The sequence below is a fragment of the Drosophila mojavensis genome, unplaced genomic scaffold (assembly GCF_018153725.1).
Source record: "Drosophila mojavensis isolate 15081-1352.22 unplaced genomic scaffold, ASM1815372v1 contig_16, whole genome shotgun sequence".
Taxonomy (NCBI): domain Eukaryota; kingdom Metazoa; phylum Arthropoda; class Insecta; order Diptera; family Drosophilidae; genus Drosophila; species Drosophila mojavensis.
Window position 1 is genome coordinate 10329959 of NW_025318693.1, and position 13765 is coordinate 10343723.

The following is a 13765-nucleotide window of genomic DNA, read 5'->3' on the forward strand; positions in this document are numbered from 1 at the left end:
ATATACTATATGTACTTCTCGGCGTCTAAAACTTTCTGTTTATTTTCACAAATGCAATTTGCCGCTGCCTGCTGCTTTACCCAACTTACTTTATCGTCTGTCATTTTCTACTGATTTTTCACTATATATAAAGCTAGTGAATGACCGTTAAAGTGGCCAAAACTTCTGTCTACCTCCCACTGTTTTTCTCTCTCTCTCTCTCTATCAAACACAGCAACATAAAGAATTGCATTTATAATAAAAAGTGAAATCGAGTTTTCAGCTTTGGTTAGGCTTTGGCGTTGACCTCACATTTTCCGACAAAACTTTGTTGCCAAGAGTTTTCTTTCATACGAAGCATAAACCATAAAATGTTTGTAAAACAGCAACTTAGATTTATAATCGGATACCTTTAGAAACAAATACATATATTATCTGAATTACTAATATAATGTAAAAAAGGATAAGCTAATATCGTTTAAGATCATAAAATATCATCATATTGTTAATAGACATATGAAATTATTAATTCAGTTTAGTTAGTTTTTTTTATTTTAAATGTTAAAGGTTTTTATTTTAGTTATCTATCGATATTTCAGTATAGTTACCTATCGCTACTTAACTATAGTTAACTATCAGTATTTAACTATAGAACTATCGGTATTTAACTACAACTACGATACTTTACTATGGTGCTATCCCCTATTCCTTATTCTATTATATTTCTAACTTAATCCTATTAATTATTCCTTATTATAGTATATTCAAGAATATTTTAAGCTCATCACATTCGGATAAACTTTAGACACTACCAAAACCATATAGAATTATGAAACTTAAATTTTCCGTTTGTGGAAAAAGTAAAGCTTAGGCTTTGGGGTCTACCATTTTATATGCATAATTAGCTTAGGCAATTAAGTTCGATTTTGATCAAGTTTGAATGGCGGAAAAAGAAAGAAATGTGCAGCTGTTCCTGCTGAATTTGCTCCTTTCCGTTTAACAATTTTATTGATTTTATAATTTATTTATTTGCTTCGAGTTTGAGTTTGAGTTGAGTTGCAGTTTGCTGCTGTCGCCCACTGTAATTAATTTGATTTTAATGCCTTTTCGAGTGCTGCTTGCCCGTCTTCTGCAATTGTGAACAAACTTTAATGACCGTCGCAGCAGACGTCGCGCTGCTAATTTCGCCAATTTGCAGGCAAATGCAGCCGCAACATTTACAACATCGGCGACATCGGCAACAACAGCAACAACAGCAGCAACAGCAGCAACAACATGATGCGGCTTGTGGCAACGCCCGCTCCGGCTGCCACTCATTTTGCAGCGCTACTTAAAAATTAATTTTGTTAATGAGTTTTTCACGGTGCTTCAACTTGCAACCGGCAAAGCCGGCAACTGGCAACTAGAAACTGCCAGCTTGCAACGTGCAACAAGGCAAACTATTTACCTGTTTAGCTTGGCTCCTGCTCCTTCTCTGGCTTCTGCTCCTGCTCCTGCTGTTGCTGCTGCTGCTCTGTCCACTTCAATTCACAATTCGAATTCGTTCGTCTTTAGTTTTTAAGACAAGATAGCTTTGTTTTTCCCCATTTTCATGTACCTTATATACCAATGCCATTTTTATTGGTTATATTAGTTTATTGGTTATGTATGTAACGGGCAGAAGGAAAAGCTTGACCTACCTGACCTGGATTAATATGACAGCTACTGACTATCCATATCTTCATCTATCTTTCTATCTCTCTACATATCTATATCTATCTATCTATCTGTCTGTCTGTCCATCCATCTATCGCTCTATCAATCTATCAATCTATCTATTTATATGGATCGATCTAATATCTATCCATCTATCTACCTATCCATCAATGTATCTATATCTACATATATTTATATTCTATTCGTCGGTCTATATATCTATCTATCTATCCATCTATCCATGTATCTATATCTTTATTTGTATATCTCTCCTTCTGTCTTTTTGTCAATCAATCTATTTATATGTGCATCTATCTATCTATCTATGTATCTAAATATATCTACCTGTTTATCCACTGAGTTCGGCAAATATAAAAGCTTTCGATGGCTAAGTGTTTGAGTAGAGAAATGCATTTTATAATGTGCTAAAAATTTGAACACACCTTTCGCCCTTAAAAAAATTCTTAGTAAATCGTTGGACTCTCTTACATATGCACAAAGCTAGAATATTTAAATGCCGTTCTTTGTTGGGCTTAGGCTATCAGCTAGTCAGTCACTCTTGACTACTGAATTTGAGTTTAGTTCTTTTTTGTTTTTACTAATATTTCTACCACCACATTTTGCAGTGAATCGCTGAGCGTGCAATGTTTCCACTGGGTACTGACACGCATGCAACATGACATGGACATGATTCTGTGCGACAAGAAGCAGGCGCGTCTCTGGGCCAAGCGGCTGCATGTGGCCCTTTTGGTAAGTAAATGCTACGCTATGCATGCAAGCTAAGCTTCAATCTGAGTTGAGTCTACCAGTGTGTGTGTGCAAGTGTGTGTGTGTGTGTGTGTATTAGCTTGTCGTTGTTTGCCGTTGCTTATGTAAGTGCACTTTGCAAAATCTGAAACGCTTCTCCTGAATCAAGGCTTAAAACTTAAGCCAACTTCAACTAGGCAACTGGCAACTGGCAACTGCTTCGGCTACCTCAATGTAAGCCTTATGTTGTGCCAATTGAAGCTGAAATCCATGTACTTTAACAATATTTTGTATAAGCAGCAGATTATAATGGATGCGCTTAACCCCTTCGCCAATAGAAAATTTCCATATGTTTTGCTATAAATAATAAATAGAAAATGCCAACATTCATTAAGGTACTTAAAATGTGTAAATGTTGTAGGGCAAGAACTAAAGCTTTGTATTCTTGTAGAATAATCGGTATTTACTCGAATGTTTCTATGCGGTATTAAGATAAGATTTAGTACATTAATTTCGGTATGTATTGTACTTATATTGGTGAAATGCTAAAGCATGTTTGTAAAAACTTTTGTGAAAAGGGCTATTGGATTTTTTTTTATCTATTTTGTAATCTCTTTTTTGTTCCTACTTTCTAATATCAAGCTTTTTCAAATTATTTCTTAGATCACTTATCTTTTTGATATAAAATCTTAGTCTTCTCTCCATTTTGTCTATAACGATTTAGTAAATCCTATGCCTGTGGTTTATCCTCTATTTACTACTTTAAAATGATAACAGATTTGACTCTCAAATAACCTCAATTAATGTAGGTCAAAGTAATCTTAGTGCACATGTTCGCAGATCCCTCTTGGCAGATTAATGCAGTTTACTTGCCCTACCATCTCTACTTTATTGCTATCTAACGTCACGTATTTTTTTGACCAATATTACATTTCCCACGTTTTACACCCACAGTGCTTAGATTTCTTTTAAAGCTTGATTGAATTTCCTCTTTCTTTTCTTTAATTTAAATTTACAAAATATCTTGCTTGGCTTAGAAGTAAATGAGAAAATTCTTATTCATTCCTTTCTTCTGTTTGATGACTTATGGTGTGAGAGCAAAGCAATTAGTTAAGTTAATTCATGAATTGCCCTAAAGAAATACCAAACAGTGCCAATGCCGTAAAATATGTTGAAAGTGTAACAATTTTTTTCAAAATAAAAATTCGAAATTGTTATCAGTAAAATAGAAAATTATCATTAGATTTATTTTTTTATTATGGAAAAAATTATAAATATTTAATAAATAATAAAAGTAATATAAGAGTAGATATATGATAAATGCAACAGATTATAACACCTACACTTAAGAACAATCTCTTCATTCTAGTATTCCTTCCTTGTAGTATTAAAAACGTAAAAATTGCTGACTAATGTAATTCATAAATAGACTACAATTAAAATACTATGATTTGACTAATTTTCATATGAACAACACATTACAGTAATGTATTATGTATCTAGAAACAATTTCCAAGTTAAAAGCCATTTACTGTTAATCAAAATTGTATTATCAACTACAGTCAGTGAAGCCTCTTTAAAACATTTACACATTCATGACGAATAAGTTGTTAAATAATTTGCAGTATTTATCTATAAATTTCTTATTTAATTGAATTGTTTGCGCTCAACTAATTGCAAATGCATTTCACACTTGCCAGCATGCTCCAAATGTCTTAAATGGTTGACAAACACATTAATGCTCTAAGGATATAAATTGATATAGATATAGATATGTGTGTACTTAGATATTTCTCACATATATTTTTTTCTTGTTTCTTAATTAAAGACATTCCGTGAATTGCTGCAGAGCTTGCTGGCCCTGCAGAAGCTGAAGGATGATGACAACGCGCGTGGACTGTTCGATATGTTATTGAACAATGTGTGCTATGTGCTGGAGTATAGGGAGACAATACTGCATTTGTTAATGAACTACAATGAGGCGCACAGCACAAAGTGAGTAACCAAGCACATAACTATCGGTGAGCCCTTAAAGCATATTGGAAATAACTTGAAAGGCATGCCAGACAGGCAGCCGGCCAGCAGGAGGCGTCGGGCGCCCATGCCTGATTGCTACTACTCCTGCCGTTGCTGCTGGTGTTGCATGTTTGATGGGAGATTGAGCCTTGATGGTCACAAATAACTAAGGCAAACACACTGACACTCGCACTCGCAGTCACACTCACACTCAGTGGATAGCAGCTGCTTAATAGGATTACCAAGTGGAGCTGCTGCTAAGCCGAAAATATGTATGCAGCTACTAACTGGCATTCGAAGCTGAGTGCTTGGCTAAAGCCTTTCGACCCAATCGACAATCAGGCATTGTTTGTCTTGACGGCATGCCTTTGTCTTAAGTCTTGGCATGTTTGTTTGGCTATTTGCGCAGCTGTCTGTCCCTGTGTGTGTCTGCGGGTGTGTGTGCACTTACAACAACAACAACAACAACAACAAATGAACTAGTTGCGCTTTGAATTTCGACAGCCAGCGAAAACTTTAATTGATTTTACAAGCATGTGCTGCACGCGTGCTCTGGCATTAAAATTATAGAATTTGCCAGCTCACATAGTTGGGTGGATTGGGTTGGCTTTGGCCGGTCGATGTGAGCGAGATTCTGGCACACAGCACATGTTTTGTATACCCTGTACACTGAAGAAATCGGGTGTTCACTAGGTTAAGTGAGCGTCCGCATGGGGTTAACAGATCTGATATCTATTGTTGATTTTTGAAGAATATTAAAAAACTTGTACTGTCTCTCTTTGATAAATATCGATAGATATTGAACATAGTGTACTAAAAAATATATATTTAAGTATGAGCTTCTGTGAGCATAGCTGAACAGAACAGATTTGATTGCTTCATTTTTAAATGTTCAGCTCTGATAAATATTGAATATTGTACAAAACTCTTATGGTATGCCACCACGAAGGATGTGTCTCTATGAGATGATATATATGATGTAGGCTTCTATATAAACATAACAAACAACTTTTCACCTTAAACGTTTGATTTTTTGAGCATGAATCGATTATACATAACCAAATGCCATTTAATATAGGCTCATCCATATAAAAACTTCTAGACTTACAACCAAAAGAGCGTTGCACAATCATCAATCATCATATACATCTGCAAGTATAATAAGAATAATTAATAATAAGGATAAGTATAATATAAGGATTCTGCTGAATGTACATTTCCTGATTTTCGATAAATATCGATCTGACAACGATAATTTTTGTATTTTATCGAGTAACTACAACATTTCGCTTATACACCCATCCTTCATATTCTGTGTGGATATTCTGTAGTCGACCCTGCAATACTCGTATTGCTATTTTGGTTTGGGCTCGTACCAGGGCTGCATTTCAATTAGCAAGTTCATAGCTGACAGCTGGTAGGATCTACCCCATAACTGATTTACATAGTTACTTACACACGCAGTGGGCATGCACTGAGCTCGCTCTCACGGCGCTCATTAACACAGCACACGGTCGCTGCCAGTTGGTTGGGTCTGTTACTCCACTAAATAACTCGACTATGGATCGGGGCAGGGGCAGCAGCACCTCTCGGCATCTAGCTGTGGACCGAATGCGTGCCAGCACTTTCAATTGCCATTAAGTTGTGACGAAATTTGCGTAGTTTGCACTCTTGAAGGTTTTTGTCTTTGTTGGCCCCCGAACTAATCCATTCCATTTAGATAATTGCAATTTTTCGCCTCTGCTGCTCTATGTGTGTGCGTATGTGTGTTTTCAGCAAAGCGTTTTCCACTTGCACATTTCTAAGCGGCTGCACAAATTTGTCTGTCAAACAAACTGGCTCAATGTGGTGCAATCTGTCGATCCGATCCACCTGCAATAAATGACTGGAAAGTGTGTTTTTGTGTCACACACAGTCAACGACTGCAAATCAAACTAAAACAAATGCAAATCTCTACCATGGGAAATCAGCGTCGTTATTCATCAAATTGCATCAGCCAGAACCTTCCGCTCATCCGTTCAATATGCTACTTCTACGGCGTCGCATGCAAAGTCAACGCAATCGTATTTCTTCAACTCTCCTGTGAGTTGCAACTGTATTAGGTATTAATATTGGTTCGCTCTCGACATGACTCTCGTTGGTGCATTTAATATTTAACATGTATTTATATGTATAAATGAAATTGGCAAAGATAATTCAGACCAATAGGAATCAATAAATAAAAGACAGATTGGATTTTTCCAAAGGGCTTTCAAACCTGTGAAAAAGTCAAAACAATCTGAAGATTTATAATATATTTTTATGATAATACTATTATGTTTTTCACCATAAAAGTAGAATATTTAAACTCATTTTAATATCTATTTTATTTTATTATTCGTAAACTTTACAGAGTCGTTGCTGTGCATCAAATTCAGTCATAAAGAATATTTATTTTCAAAGAATCGTAATATATAAATTAATCACCATTTGCTGATTTCGTTCCACTGTGCGCTTCGCACACACACAAATCGCTGGCAATCTGTTGGCAATGATAGCTGGGGTTCAATGAGTCAGTCTCGATGAAGAGCTGGACACAGATACAGACAGATATTAGATGGATTGCAATGCAGTCGGCACGCTCAAAAGCTCCGACTAAATTAATTTAGCGCGCAAACAGGAAATTGACAGCGAGCGGCAACTGAGAAAATGCAGTTGCGAAATACACGACGGACGTAACAAGGACGAACTGAGCTGGGTTAGGTTTAGTTTTGACTAGTGTATGTGTGAGGGGAGGATAAGAGTTGGATGCCTACATATACTTACATAAGTAAATACACTTTTAAGTTACTCAAAAGCTGACTTAATGTTAAAGCTGATTAAAAGTTAAAACTGGAATATTTAAGTATGTTACGAGTAATTATTAAATCAAGTTAAGTTCTTAAATAATTAGGATTACAATTGTACATCTTAGTTATTATCATAACGGATCGTAGTTTCATTTAAAGTAAACTATATATAGCTAAGGTGCTTAATGATTAAGAAGAATTATTGTTTTCGTTGAGTGTGCCTGACTAGCAAATACCATTTAAAATTGTGCTTAACAGCTGGCTATATGTATCCATATATAGAACATTATTATTTGTAATGTCATAAGGGAATCCTTACATATAGATTTATAGGTTAAGCTCTGAAATTCGATACACTTTGATCGATTGTTATCGATTTCGGGAGATAAAAAATAAAAAAATGCATGTATCAAAGTTAAAGTTTATTCTGACGTTATTAAGAGAAGATTAAGCAGAAGATAACATATTGATCAAGATGAGATGGGCACAGAAGAGATGAAATGCGTATATGATGTTAATATCTCTAATGTAGATCCGATAGAGAAGATAATATCATTAGAGCAGGTAGAGAGAAAAGAAGAGCAGAACATATAAGATGTCTTCATGAGAAGTCTATAATATGGATCCTTTAGAGAGATGGTAAATACTGAGATGCGCAAGAGAAGTGTTGAAATGCATATATGAATTCTATATAAGCAGTCTCTAATATTAATCTTATAGAGTAGATAATATCATTCCAGTAATGAGTTAGCCCTGCCTACGATAAACAGGCCACCATTAATAATAGTGGGATATCTGTTAGTTTGCATCTTAATCTTATTCGAACGCTATTATTAACACTCAAAACAGTTGCAATTGCAGCTGTCAAAAATTAGATGGATCGATTAAATATTAAGTTGCAAATTATGCAAATCTATTTTAGAGATTGCATTCAATTAATCTTAGCAATTAGCGATAAAAGCAAGTGCCGTTGCCGTTTTCGTGCTGCAATCAGAGCAATTTGGGTGCCTGGGAGAAATTGAAGCCTTTCGGCATTCGCATGAATTATTTATGAGCTGAGGCACATTTACAAAGTGGGAGCCAGAAAGTGGGTCGGCCTTTGAGTTTTGCCCGCCTGCAATCAGCGCCCATCACTCATTGTTGAGTGTTTGTTGTTGTTGTTGTTGTTGTTGTTGCTGCTATTGTGTTGCTGTCATAATTAATAATATTTTCATTATAAACGTCTTATGGCAGGGAGCAGCGAGCTCGCTAACCATTTGCCCTGCTACTGAGCGCAATTACATTTTATCATTTATTCAACATGCGCTCAAGCTTGGCCCCAGTGAACAAAGCCGCGCCCCAAACACCCACTCAGCCACCCCGTTTCCACAGCGTCCACCCAAACCACAGTTTGCGCCCGAAGTCTTCTAATTAATTCTATGCGCTGCCCAACATTGTTGTCAGCTGTTGTTGTTGTTGTTGTTGTTGCTGCTGTCGTCCATTTAATCAGCGTAAACGCGAATATCAAATCAAGCATGGCCAGTTACAGCAGCAGCAGCAGCAGCAGCAGCAGTAGCAGTAGCAGTAGTATTAGCAGGAGTAGCAGCAGCAGCAGGAGCAGCAGCCGGAGCCGTGGCAGCAACAAGCCGCGTGCATAACAAATTAATTATAAATAATTTATTAACGATTTATCTTTGTCTCATTTGGCAACACATGAGTTTGAGCTATGCTGCAACTGAGTGCGTGTGTGCGAGTGTATGTGTGTGTGTGTTATTGTAGTGGCATGATTGTCGCATCGCTGCGTTTTAGTTGAAATCGATTTGTTGAATGCTGTAAACTGTTTTGGTGTGGCATGCAATTTGTTCTGCTACCTCACAAGCACCTACACATTTATTCAATATATATATATCTACATATTTGCACATACACACACACACAGTATAGTACACCCACATTCCACAAACTGCGGTTGCTTGGCTTTGCGGTCAGCAAATAGCAGCAGTTGCACATGCGACCAGCCCAGCCTCAGCCCCGCCCCGCCCTGCAGTTAGCTTGGGGCACAGCTATACAGGTGTCATCAGCATGATAACTGTGAATATATTGATATAGAGCATGCCTAAGGATTATTTGAGTTTAATAATTATGCTGAATATGCTTACAATTGAGTTGCGTTTGAAGGGCCTGAAAGCGTTTTAATTGAAGTGTAATTCAAAATTGCTGATTTGGTGTGAATGACTGTTAAATGTTTACTTATTACATCATATAAAATCTCACACTGAATTTGATTATCTTATAAATTGTTTTAATTCGTGTAAACTATAATTGACTGCAAATCGATAATTATCGATAGCTGAAATGTAAGAAAAGTTTCATGTCTTATTTCATCAGTTCTTTTAGACGATTAGTTTTGAGCAGTTCCAATAATTAAGTGCATGATTTGACATACCTTATCTCATAATTTGTTTAACTTTTAATGAATGACAACAAATCGATAGCTTTCTATAATTCAAATGTCATTTACTGCTGTCCTAATGCTCGCCTAAATTTCATGTATGCCTTCGCATAAATGCATTTAGTTATGCCGAATGATAAATCGCAACACATCGATAATTATCGACAGCTCTAATGCGAACTAATGCTCGCTTAATGAGTACAAAATTTCACGTATGCCATTAATTTCAACATCCAAACACGGGGCGTTCATTTTCATGCTCCACTTGCTGCCATTTGCTGCCACTTGCGGCAGCCATTGACAGTGTTGTGGTAGGCGCAGCGATTGCTGTGGATCGATTGCATTCTATGCGAGCTATAATCAACGGAGCATTCGATGCAATTGGTTGGGTTTAATGTACAGCACAGCACAACTAGTCGACGTTATCTGGCACAGCCAAAGGTAGCAAATTATCAGCGAATTGTGGGCGTTACCAATGACCCAAAGTGGACTGCCCGAAAAGCGGAAAGCGTTTTCAATTTAAAAGCGAAATCATGTTAACTAAATGAAAACTTTAAGTAAACAAATGGAAAAGTAATGCGGGTTGCTAGTCTGGCATATACCCTGTATGAAATGCAGGAAGTGTTTCGGCTTTAAAAAAAAGCTTAGCATAGGATATAGTTATATATCTTATTTTCTACAGGTTATTTGTTTAATTAGTTTTTAATTTACTCGTAAACCTACTATGTTCAATTTCAAAATCCTTGATATATTAGACTTTGCTAATTGGGTAAATATTCACAGAGTTTTACATCGAATTTCTGCTTACCTAACGCTACCTCTGGGCAAAGTGTGGTTATCCTCTGAGTGTGTGTGTGTGTGTGTGTGTGTAAAGGTGTTTTCTGTGTGTGGGTGTGTGTGTGTGTGTGCCGACAACCAATTTCATTACAAATGCATTTCCCTTGACAGAAACTGCGAGGCTCGTCCTGCGGCATATTGACCGCATTTTGGATTATTCTGCGAGTTTCTAGCGGGCTCTATTTAAATTCGCAATGAATCTGCATAAATTTTTCAACCAAATAGCGTCGTCTTGTTAATACCCTAACTATTGATAATTATATGCAGATTGATGAGCATAATAGCATATAAATATTATTATGCAAACCTGAATATATAAATAACTAAACGAGTGCTTCAAATCAATACAAAAATAATATTACTTCCCTTCAATCAAATAACTCTAAAGTCTTCAATGCAGGGTATGTTTGGGCTACACACATATGTATCTCTACTCTATTTGCACTATTTATATGTGCTATATTTGCGAGCTGAGCCCCCACGAATCGATCAGGTCTAGCAATTACAGAGCGCGCCAAAGGACCCCGTGCAAAAGGATATGCCCGCACGTATGCAAATATTGCAAAATCATGTTTGAGGGGAATTTCAACAATAGCCGCGTATTCAACGCATTTATCCGATAATTTTTTTGTATGTCGTTTGGTAATTTGGCAATTTGAATACCCTGTAACGTATGGACTTGAAAAAACTCCTGAGTTAGTTTATATATTATTCATTGGATTGCTGTTAGAGTAAATTGCGTTTAGAGAGGGTAACAGACTATGATATCAATGTATCGAGTGGTTTATCGGTTGCTATTATTTATCAACAAATTGATCAATAGCTGTCAGTATCGATATTTTTATCGATAATGACAAAATTAATTTGGATTAGCGAAGAGTTCGCAGAACAATCGATTATTGCTAACGATAAAACTTTCTTGACAATTAGAAAAAAAAAAAAACAACTATCTGGCTATCAATTTTATGTAATACATATATACATATAATCAAAATTTTCCAATCAAAATGTATTACATAAAATTGTAAAATTGTATTACATATATATATATATATATATACAATTTAAATCGATTATCGGTATCGGTATAGGCATCGACTGTATTTAACATGTTTAAAATAGATACAAATGTACTTCATTCCATCGAGGCGCAGATTATATTTCCTGATGTTGGCAAATATATATCGATAGCTCTAGATAAGTCAGACTCCTGCCCATGCCCGCTCTTTTACATGACAATTATTCTATCCATTGCGAGCGTATGCAGCTGAATGGGCATTCCATGGCCTATCATCGAGAGGTATTCCTCATTTTGCCTTGTTTGCATTGTCCTTTTCTATGACGCGCGCGATTTTCATTATTCAAACAGCAATCAATCATTTTAACAAATTGACGTGCACAATGACGTTGGCTTTTTATTCACATTTTTTCCTTTTTCTTTATTTTTGTATTTTTTTTATTTTTGGCTTTGACTAAAAACAATGCTAAAGTTTTGCCCATTGCTGGCTATGCGGCAGCTGATTTTGGCATTTTGTTGCCTTTCACAATTTTTTTTTTTTTTCGTTGCTGCTTCCTCGCAATTTCCCTTTTAAGGTTAATTTGCTAATTGGAGGCGTCATCGGCATTGACAGGGCCAAAGGCAACGACTTCAGCCACATCATCAGTCAACGACATCCTTCGAATTGAGTTGGGCTAGTTAAGTTAAGGCAAAAGGTTGCTTGGGCCGTTTTAATGTGCTCGATGATTTTCAATAAATGTGGAGAGGAGTGGGGGAGAGAGAGAGAGAGAGAGAAAGAGAGGGGGAGCAGCTGCTGTATATGAAAATGTTGCCTTGATTGGGTTCGGTCTGACTTTAAGCTGCTTTGTGGTATCAGATGCGCTTAATTAAGTTCTTAAAGGCATGATTAATATTATTTGTGAGCGTATTTTTAGAAGAATTTCATATTTATTTAATTGTTATATATTAACTTGCATCTTTTAAAGGTTCATTGGCAAGTTAAATTGTTTATCAATAAATTGATTCATGGCAAGTCAACATTTTGTGGTTGTTGTTGTTGTATTGTAATAGAAATATGATAAAATATTGTTGTGCATATAAAATGCAATTGGCTCATTTAATTGAATTTCCAGCATGCGTGGTCGCATATAAGTATAAATATAGTAACCAAAAGGTATATATATATATATCCATATGTACTTTATATAGTTTCTTAATTGAATCAATTCATGTGTATGCAATAATTTGATTTAGTAACCAACCAATCTGTGCTTTTTTCCACAGGGTATTCCTGCGCGACGTGGTGGATACGGCAAATGTGTTTATTAAAATGATGGAGCGCTTCTGTCAGGATGCAGTCGTTGTTCAGGACAAACGTCGTGGGGCAGCTGGCAAAAGGAAGAAGAAGAAGAAGCAACAGGCATCCAACAAGCCATCCAAGTCGTCCCAACAGCCAACGGAGGTGAGTGGAAAGTCGGTGAAAATTGAATTCATCTTTAATGCTTATAAATAAATTGCTGCATTAAATGACATTATTTGGCTTGCGGGTGCTGCCCGCAGGGCACTGGCCAGTGGCCACTGGCTGTTGGCTGTTGGCTGTTAGCTGCTGGCCGCTGGTTGGCCCGCTGTGTGCGCCATAAAATATTCTCTAAATTGCCAATAAAATTTAAAACAAATAGCTGCAAAAGCGACCAGCAGCCAGCGAGCAGCGAGCAGCGAGCGGGGTCACAAAAACAATTGTCGTCTAGCATAAAGACGGGGGCAGTGCGAGCCAGATTTATAGGTTTGATCATGAAATTTAATTGACTGAAAATATGGTTAAAAGTGAAATAAAATAATGTCGCGATAACGCCGCGACTGCTGGCTGCATTTAATTACTGGCCTCGCCTCTATTTATTTATGTTCTAGTCACTTCGACTATTTATTATGGCGTGCAGAGTGCTCTATACACACTCCAGTTGACATTAATCTTCTATACGATTCGATTCGAAAATATTTCCAAGTCAATTAAAGTTAACAAACAAAAAATAAGTTAGAAATCTCTTTTCAGCTTGCAGGGCTTGCAAAAGTTCTTTATAAAGAGGGGGCATAACTTTGTTGCAAACCGACTTTTGTGATAGACTTTTATTTCGTTTATTTTATTATTTATTATTTTGTTTTCTGTTGGATATGGATAACTAATATTAACTGTGCACTCAACTTTGCTTTAAAATTTAAAAATAAACCAATTTTATT

At 36.4% G+C, this 13765-nt stretch overlaps 1 protein-coding gene and 1 long non-coding RNA gene across 2 annotated transcripts in view; one reads left to right on the top strand and one right to left on the bottom strand.

Annotated features, from left to right (window-relative positions):
- The window catches only part of LOC6572799 (protein timeless homolog), a 91520-nt gene that overhangs the window by 12501 nt on the left and 65254 nt on the right, over positions 1–13765 (top strand). Inside the window, exons 6-8 of the mRNA XM_001998869.4 lie at positions 2301–2424; positions 4250–4416; positions 12815–12992. Coding sequence (XP_001998905.3) covers positions 2301–2424; positions 4250–4416; positions 12815–12992 — 469 coding nt within the window. The remainder of the gene's footprint in view (positions 1–2300; positions 2425–4249; positions 4417–12814; positions 12993–13765) is intronic.
- Positions 5244–6351, bottom strand: LOC116803693. The gene is made up of 2 exons (XR_004363733.2): positions 5894–6351; positions 5244–5586 (listed from the first exon to the last, which is right to left on the bottom strand). It is a non-coding gene; the product is annotated as an uncharacterized LOC116803693 (long non-coding RNA).